The sequence below is a fragment of the Theropithecus gelada genome, chromosome 7b, assembly GCF_003255815.1.
Source record: "Theropithecus gelada isolate Dixy chromosome 7b, Tgel_1.0, whole genome shotgun sequence".
Taxonomy (NCBI): domain Eukaryota; kingdom Metazoa; phylum Chordata; class Mammalia; order Primates; family Cercopithecidae; genus Theropithecus; species Theropithecus gelada.
Window position 1 is genome coordinate 21,549,980 of NC_037675.1, and position 9,730 is coordinate 21,559,709.

General features: G+C 40.5%; 1 protein-coding gene across 1 annotated transcript in view; it reads right to left on the reverse strand.

Annotated features, from left to right (window-relative positions):
• Positions 1-415: 415 nt before the first annotated feature.
• Positions 416-9,730, reverse strand: part of TTC5 (tetratricopeptide repeat domain 5) — a 17,941-nt gene continuing 8,626 nt past the window's right edge. The window contains exons 6-10 of the mRNA XM_025391583.1: positions 8,356-8,412; positions 7,672-7,818; positions 7,270-7,484; positions 3,280-3,424; positions 416-1,019 (exon numbers count right to left, since the gene is read on the reverse strand). Of these exons, the coding sequence (XP_025247368.1) occupies positions 900-1,019; positions 3,280-3,424; positions 7,270-7,484; positions 7,672-7,818; positions 8,356-8,412 (684 nt within the window). The 3' untranslated portion in view covers positions 416-899. The remainder of the gene's footprint in view (positions 1,020-3,279; positions 3,425-7,269; positions 7,485-7,671; positions 7,819-8,355; positions 8,413-9,730) is intronic.

Genomic DNA, 9,730 nt, shown 5'->3' on the forward strand with positions numbered 1-9,730 from the left:
TGGTTATTAATCCTCACTCACATTTCTCCATTTTACCACAAGGATATTACAATAAACTGTTATAAAACATGTCACTAGACTCTAAAGAAACTGAATATCCATCTAACTCTCTCTGATCCTTCAGCCTAGTAACACTATTAGAACAGTATTGTTCTGTCATCTTGGACCACAGTGAAGACCACCCCTAGGGAATGACAGAATGGGAAAATGGAAGAAATGGTCTCTAGCAACTTTGTGGAGTTGCCATTCCTGCCCTGGGCTGTCTATTGTCGGAATTCTTTTAACTGGGAGAGAAATAAACTACTTTGTATAAAGAAAAAAACGGGATTATTACTCCCATAAATTGAAGTGATCCTAAAACCAAGAATACAAGCCTAGGGAGAATAAAGCAGGCCAAACTACATGGTATTTTTTGTTCCAAACAAATTTATTCTGTTCCAGCCCCAAAGAAGAGGAAGGACCTAAATTTTAAAAATAACAATAAAAACTGCTAAAAACAAAGCCATTATAAAATTAAGCCCCCTCCTTTAGCAATAAATACTGAACTGATATATACATATGAGGCTTAGGAAGGAGGCAACAACAGGAACCTTGGGGACTGTGTCCCATGGCAAGATCCCAAGACTTCTACCAATTCCATGCTCTTTGCTTAAAACATAGAGAGCAGTGGAAGAGACAGCAGAGATATGCCAGAAGAGTATGTGGCGCTGGAGAGAGCTGGAACATGATGAGGACAGAGGAGAGAGAAGAGATACGAAGTGTAATACAGGCAGGGAAAAGGAAAGTTCATTTAAAACATTCCTCCCATTCCTGCTGAATCACTGGATGTGGCTGGACCAACTGCACAGGGCCTTGTCCCCTCTCCTCCAGTCCCTGTTGAGCACACAAGTCAAAGAAGGTCATTCACACTGTGGTCGCGATGCCACTGTAGCAACAGCCTGGCTGCTGGATCCCTGAGGCTTCCCATTCACCACCAGCAGGAGGGGCGTCTCCACTCGAACACTGGAAAAGGAATAGTCCTAGAAAAGACAGACAAAGGTTCATTACAGATTCCAAGATGGAAAAAGCTCTAGCATGGGGATACACCACTTGCAATTTTCTGCACCACCTCCCCCATTGCATACCCCCTCTACTTTCATCTCACATCAGACAAAACTGAGCTAACAAAGGGGACGAAATTTTCCCAAAGTTTTCAGTCTTCAGAAGGAAAACATGGAGCATGTAAGGTCATGCAGTGCCACTACAAGAATAAGACAGCTCTTTGATTCAAAAAAGGCAAGTTCCTGGCATTGCCTAACAAAGAATGCAACCAGCTCGCACAGAATCTGCCTTTTCCCACGGTGTTTCCTGATAATTAACTAGATACACACAGCAGCCAGCCAGAGCCAGTGAGAATCCTGAGAAAATCTCAGTCCAAATTGTTTATAAGGTCCTAATTTAATCCACCAAATACAAATTAAAGTTACTTCTCTTTTTTATATCAAGAGGAGGAAATAGAATATGTAACAGAATGTAGCTGTTTTCCTAATCACAAAAAGGATATCAGCTCACTTTATCAGTTCAAGTGTATTTTAAGTTGTAAAACATGTTAAATAATCTTCCTCCAAAAAATATGGCAATGAGAGGCAGGCTCTTTTAAGTCCAAGTAAATTTAAAAGTTCTCATAAACCAATTTTTTTAAGTCTTCACAGAAATATCGACAAGTGACACCAAAAAATGGCAATTTAAACAAGAAATACAAATTAAAATAATATTCATGCTATATTTTTCATGTAAAATTAGGAAACAACTTTTCAAAGGTTTCCAACCAGAGTTGAGAAAAAAACTAGAGAAACACTTATTTACATCCCTGTTGGTAGTCACAACTAACTAGTACAATTTTCCAAAGAAATATTTGGCAATATGTATCAAAAGCATCCGAATTCTGCATACCCTTTGGACCCAGGACTCTGCATTAGAAATTCATTTAAGGAAATAATCACAGATACAAGCAAAGATATAAAAATCTTCACTGTGTTTCTAATTTTTTTTCTATTATAAAAGTACTAATCTAGATCTGAGGTCATCAAAGTCTTTCTGTAAAGGGCCAAATAGTAAATATTTTAGGCTTTGTAGGTCAAATGGTCTCTGTTACGGAACAAGTCACCTCTGACACCACAGTGCAAAAACAGCCACAGACAATAGTAAGCAAATGAGTGTGGCTGTGTTCCAATAAAGCTTTATTTGTGGACACTGAAATCTGAATTTCCTGCAATTTTCACACATCACAAAACATTATGCTTCTGTCAATTTTTTCATTTAAGAACACAGAAACCATTCTCTTTTTCTTTTTCCTTTTTTTTTTTTTTTTTTTTTGAGGCAAAGACTTATCTCTATCACCCGGGCTGGCATGCAATGAGACAATGATGGCTTACTGTAGCCTCAAACTCCTGGGATAAAGTGGTTCTCTCACTTCAACCTCCTCAGTAGCTGGGACTACAGGCATGTGCTGCAATACCTGGCTAAGTTTTTAAACATCTTTTTGTAGAGACAGGGTCTCACTATGTGTTGCCCAGGTTGGTCTTAAACTCCTGGGCTCAAGTGATCCTCCCACCTTGGCCTTCCAAAAGTGCTGGGATTTTAGGCATGAGCCACCATGCCCAGCCTAAAAACCATTCTTAATAAAAACAAGCAGTGAGCCAGATTTGGTCCATGGGCTTTACCAACCCCTGATCTAAATGGTTAAACAGTGGTTAAATATCTACATTCATAAGGTTTTTGTAAGAATTGAATGGGACAAGGCAGGCAATAAAAACTCTTAGCACAGTGTCTGGCACTCAATTAAGTGTTAAATAAATGTTAACTATCATTACCATCTTCATCATCCCCTGTCTACTCAAAGTGTGAAATATTTAAAAACATAGGAAACATTCACAAACATTTGCAAATAATATCCCACTCATGATTTAAAATATAGATATAAATATACGTGTATATATTTATGAAAAGAAAAAAGACTTCACGTATATACACCAAACTGTTAACAGTAACAGTTAAAAAGTAGTAACATCTGAGTGATAACACCTGAGTGATAATATTTCACTCCATTTTTTTATTTTTTTGCTTACCAGCTTACCTTTTTAGTAAAAAACTATATATAAAACATATACACACAAATATATATACACATAACCTACACACATACTCACATATAATTATTTCTATATCTTTTATAAAAAGATAAGCTTGGTTCTACTTTTAGAGCCTATGAGTTGGAAGAGAATCCTCACCATCGCTCACCTTTCCCTTGTGCTGAATTCGGTGAAGACGCAGGTTAGGCTCAGGGATGGCTACAGAGTCTCCAATGAGCACTCCCCAGCTCTGCACTATATTGTACACCATCACTGCATAGCAAGGTCCATCTGAATCTACCAGGCCAAATGTACTGCCAGGTAAAGATAGATTAGGAGAGAGGACAACAAAAAGGTATGCAGGTAGGAAAGAAGAGCAGAAAGAGTGGTTTAAAAATACTAGCAAAATACTGGACTTAAAGTCAGTGACAGGTAATTAAAATAAAATATAAAATTTAATTTAATTAAAGTTTAAAAATAAAATACTAACAAAATAAACAAATGCTTTTTCTCAGTTACTCAGAAAACCTATGAGAGGTACCATCCTCCACTTTGTACATCTGAGTCTTCATTTTTCTGAAACTCATCAATCTGTCACTTTGCTAAGAACTTAGGACAAAGCACACTGAAGCCATTCAACAAATATTAATGAAGAACTAGACCAAAATGTTACAATTGTAACATTATTCCTGATCTATCGATTTAACTATCATACTCTTTTTTGGTTTTTTGTTTGTTTGTTTTTTTTGAGATGGAGTCTTGCTCAGTCGCCCAGGCTGGAGTGCAGTGGCGCGATCTCGGCTCACTGCAAGCTCCGCCTCCCGGGTTCATGCCATTCTCCTGCCTCAGCCTCCCCAGTAGCTGGGACTATAGGCACCCGCCACTACGCCCAGCTAGTTTTGTTTTGTTTGTTTGGTTTTTTTTGTATTTTTAGTAGAGACGGGGTTTCACTGTGTTAGCCAGGATGGTCTCAATCTCCTGACCTCGTGATCCGCCCATCTCGGCCTGCCAAAATGCTGGGATTACAGGCGTGAGCCACCGCGCCCGGCCAACTATCATGCTCTTAACCAAAGCCTCTAACCATCACTGTCTGTGTAGTTTAATTCCACAAACTTTCACCAAACATTACATATGTGCCAAGCATTGTGTTTAGCAGTAAGATACCAATCCAGCTATGAATGACCTATAGTCTAGCAGGAGTCAAACAATGAAGTCATCACTTACAGTAAAGTGTGATGGGTGCTAGAATAGCTTTTCCCTTGTGCTGAATTCAGTGAAGCCACAGATTGGACTGTGGGAGCCCAGAGGAGAACTATCTAAATCAAAATTGGAAAGCAGGAAAGATTTCCTGGAAGAGGTGATGCTCGAAGTGAATCTTAAAGGGTAAAAAACCAGCTGGGTTAAAATAGAAAAATTAATCCTCAGTAAAAATTTTAAAAACCTCTGAGGGGACAGGAACAGAGATTGCCTTGGAGAGAACATGAGGGAACTTCCCAGAATGGTGGTAATGATCTCTGTTTGGGTTATACAGATATTTTCCATTTGTTAAAAGCTATGAAATGTACACTTAAAATTGCACATTTCATTGTATGTAAATTTTACATAAAAAGAAAAAATTGAAATACTGAACTCAGTTAATGACTGCATGCTAAAGTATGTAAAGTATATTGATCTCTGCAATTTACTCTGACAGCAGGATAAACAGACCGATACATAATAAGCTAAGTAAAATAAAATGTTAATGGAAGAATATAAGTGATTGAGAACACAAATGCTCAATGTAAAATTCTTTCAACTTAGCTGTATGTTTGAAAATTTTTGAAACAAAATGTTAGAGGCAGAAGAGGATGTTAGCCATGTCAAGAAGAAGCTAGAGATTATCCAGGCAGAGTAACTGTATGCAAGACACAGAGGCATGAAAACAGCTGTTCTAAAACCAACAAAATTGTTCCGTGGTTGAAACAAAAGGCACAGGTGGGAAAGAGACAGAAGATAATGGAAAGAGAAGTAGGAAGCAAATCATGAAGGACTTTGTATGCTAAGCTAAGTAGTTCACACTTTATCCCAAAAGCTACATATAGTACCAGCAAGGAATCTTAAATAAGAAGTAGCAATGGTCAGATTTACATCTAAGAAACATTTCTCTGGCAGCACTGTGGAACACTGGAGGAAACCAGAGAATCAGGGAGACCTATTTGGAGAAGTGATAAAGGGGTGAATTAAGGTGGTAAACACAGAGAAGTCAAGTCTATAGGACAAAAAAGGCAAATCTTTTTGGAGAATGGAGAAGCCTATTCTTCCAAAAGTCTTAATCAAGTGACTGAGAAGTGATACCATTCATTCACAAGGAATCCAGGGAGGAGAAACAGATTTACAGAGAAAGATTTAGGTGAGTAATACTGAAATACTGAGTTAGAGATTTCTTATTGGAACCCAGAGGCAGTTGGTTATAGGGATCCAACACTTGGAAATGAAGCTTGGGCTGGAGATACATCTGTGAGCATATAGGAGGCTGCCAAAGCCTTGGGTTTATACAACATCACAAGGCAAGATGATCTATACACAGGATGGAGAAGAATCACACTCATGCCATCACGTGACACACCTGAATTCACAGGAAACATTGCAATCAAGCAAAGCACTCTCCTGATGAATCCAGTCAAAGCCTCGGAATCCTTCTACATAGTATGTCAGGCAACCACTGACAAGTGATCAAAGTTGGCAACTATAGGCCATCCTGGTATAAAGAGAAAAAAAGGAAAAAAACAAAAATAGAGTCCTGAGAATCTAAGATTGAAAAGCTGGGCAGAAAAAGAGAAACCAAGGAGTGGCAAAATATCTATTTGTTCTCAAGGTCTTCTAAAACCTACCTTTGTCTATATCCCTTTCAAATTCTTCTCAGCTCTAGGATTTGCTCTAGTTAACTAAACTGTTCTCAGCTACCTTTTTGCCCTTCAACTCATCAAACACACAAACCCCTAGAAAACGCCATGGAGAAAGCTGGGCCATATAATGGGAATTGTGAATATTTCCGTTTAGATGGAACAGAAGGCAACTGTGAAAGGCAATAGTTACAGATAAGTCAGAATGTTTTGGAACCACGCAATAGAAGTTGCTGGATCCAGTGCCTAGAAAGACAATGGTGATCCTAGGAAAATAATAATTTCAGTAGAAAAGAGAAAGGGGAAACCAGTCAACCAGGGATTAGGAAGTGAGTGAAGGACCAAGGAGTGGTGGCACTCACTAAACCCTAACTTTTCAAGATCCGAAAATTTTCTAAATAAATATTCTTAATTCATTTCCTCCGCTGCTAGCAGCACCTGCACCTGGGTCCTTGACATTTCTTTTTTTTTTTTTTTTTTTGAGACGGAGTCTCGCTCAGTCGCCCAGGCTGGAGTGCAGTGGCCAGATCTCAGCTCACTGCAAGCTCCACCTCCCGGGTTCACGCCATTCTCTGGCCTCAGCCTCCCGAGTAGCTGGGACTATAGGCGCCCGCCACCTCGCCCGGCTAGTTTTTTGTATTTTTTAGTAGAGACTGGGTTTCACCGTGTTAGCCAGGATGGTCTCGATCTCCTGACCTCGTGATCCGCCCGTCTCGGCCTCCCAAAGTGCTGGGATTACAGGCTTGAGCCACCGCGCCCGGCCTGACATTTCTTTTTTCTCACTCCCTATGACACATATACTACACACTCAACAAATATTTGTTGAATGACATCTAAGACAATCTCCCAACCAGACTTTAAATTATAACTCAAAGCTCACTTTTCAGAACTGCCTAAGTACACCTAAGTACAAACAGGACTAAGAATTTGTCCTCCTTCAACTTCTATGATCATGAAAATGCAAAGGGACAGAAGAATTTTGAGGTTTCTGTCTTATAAAAAAAAAGTCCTGCCAAATTTCAACTATGGATATAGGAACCCACATAGCACCAAACTCAGGGATAAAAAACGGGCAGTGACAGAATCTACAAAAGCCTCTGATCAAAAGATTGTTAAACATCACCTAGGCAATATCTGCCCATGGGACAGTCACAGAAGGAAATCAGAAGTCACAAATCTGTGACCACTGACAATCTCCTCAACTGCCAGGGAAAGAACAGGAAGTGACAGCAATTAGTTCAAAAGGGTAAAACGGGGAAAATCCAAGAGAAACTCACAAGGGGACTTTCTCTTCTGTGGTAAGGCTAAACACCACCTTTCCCAGGATGACGGCACCACTGTTCACCCCAGGCTGAAGCGTACTCAGTGGCTTGAGCTCCAGGGTCACTTTCTGCCCAGAGGCTGACTGGTAGTGCCCATCACCGCAAGGGCCTAGATGGGCTGGGCGCAAGCTTCCCAGCATGCTCTGCAGCTTTTTGGTCTTCACCTTTCCCTACAAAGAAGAGGAAATAGGTAAGAAGCTGGAAACTAGTCGCCTTCCTTGAGACTCTAATCCTTCCCTCCCACCCACTTCTATAGGGTCACGACCTCCTAAACCTATTTATTCTTATTTTATTGACCCACAGCAAAAAAAAAAAAAAAAAAAAAAAAGTAGAATTCAGCCCTTTAGACATGTTTACCTTACTCTCAAGGAGGCTGGTTAATCTATCCAGGAATTCCAGAAGTTGTTGCTCTCGTTGCCGGGGCTCTGGCCAGGCAGGGTCCAGGGCAGCAGCCCGAGAGAAGCCCTCCAGGGCCTCCCCATAGCTCTCTTCATATTTATGCAACTGTACAAGAAGTATATCCCAATTATAAGTATATCCAAACAAACTATCCCGAGGGAATAATGGCACCATGGACTAGGAATCTAGAGAAATAAACTGTTTTCCTTCCTGGTTATTTTCCTGTGCTATAATAAACAGCCTCAAGAGCTGGTAACACCTTATATCCTTCTTCCTAGCCAAGATGATCACAATCCCAAAGATGGAATCATTTTAAAGAAGCTAATTTCCAAACTCTAAAATAGTTAAGTTGTATACCTTGGGTCACTTGACCTTTATATTTACTTAACATTTCAGAAGTCTTCTGAAAGATGCCCCCATTGTCTACATATTCTTCTACCTCCTCAGCCCCTTCTCCTTTCCCTCCAGTGACTACACCAGATACTGAAGCCAAACCGAGCTAGCTGTTTATAGAACAGCACGGCTTTCCTCTCGCAGTCTGTACCCAGTCTGTGTCCCTATGCACACTCCGTTATCCTCACAAGCTAAGACCTAGGTGTCTTATTTATTTGACCCTCAGTGACTATACCCCAAAGGTCTTACCGTCGCCCTGTTCAAATGAAGGTCAGGATTGCTAGAAGCTTTTCTGTCAACCTTCTCCTATAATGGGATAAAAAGATTATCAGGGGATCCTGTCTCAATGTTAAGGACTAACATGCCCAACATGTCCTACACCTCCTCTTCCTAGAGAAATGGAAGTTTCTTCCTTGCCAAAATGTAATTTATACCACAGAAGCAGTTACTGTGTAACAAGTGTGGGTATCTTAGTCCCTAAAACCTTAGGGATATAAGTGTTTTTGTATGTGTAAGACTTTAAAATATTATTGTAATTTATCCATGTAGCATTGCAAAGATAGAATAAATCTTTATATAAATGAAATATGTGGCCCGGGCACAGCGGCTCACGCCTGTAATCCCAGCATTTTGGAAAGCCGAGGTGGGCAGATCACGAGGTCAAGAGATTGAGACCATCCTGGCCAACATGGTGAAACCCTGTCTCTACTAAAAATACAAAAATTAGCTGGGCATGGTGGCGCACGCCTGTAATACCAGCTACTCAAGAGGCTGAGGTAGGAGAATCACTTGAACCTGGGAGACGGAGGTTGCAGTGAGCCAAGATCGTGCCACTGCACTCCAGCCTGGGTAGCAGAGTGAGACTCCTTCTCAACAACAACAAAAAAAGATTAAAAAGCGACTATTTAGCAGAAGCCAAATATAAAATGTTGAAGGAATACACCATACTACTCTTTAAAATGTAAACATTCACCAAATTAAGAAATCAGAGTAAAATATAATTGCTCTAAAAGTTCCATGATTGAAAAAAGGCAGTTTAAAGTTAGAGTTGCGGGGAGAGTGGCAGGAGTGGGAGAAAAACAAATTTAAAAGGACAGTCCCTGAATTGCAAACATGAACATACAGTAGCTGTGTTCTTTATTCTACCACATGGAGCAGAGTAAGTAATGATAAGTTAAAAAGCAATTCTCTGTAACAAGAGAAGCAAAAGAAGAAAGGTAAATATGAGAGCTAAATAAAAAGTGCTCAGAGGACCAATGTGAAGTCAGAAGCCAATTCTAATAATGAGAAAAAAGGCACTCAGGCCGGGCGCGGTGGCTCAAGCCTGTAATCCCAGCACTTTGGGAGGCCGAGACGGGCGGATCACGAGGTCAGGAGATCGAGACCATCCTGGCTAACACGGTGAAACCCCGTCTCTACTAAAATACAAAAAAAATTAGCCGGGCGAGGTGGCAGGCGCCTGTACTCCCAGCTACTCGGGAGGCTGAGGCAGGAGAATGGCGTGAACCCGGGAGGCGGGGCTTGCCGTGAGCTGAGATCCAGCCACTGCACTCCAGCCTGGGCGACAGAGCCAGACTCCGTCTCAAAAAAAAAAAAAAAAAAAAAAAAAAAAAAAAAAAAAAAA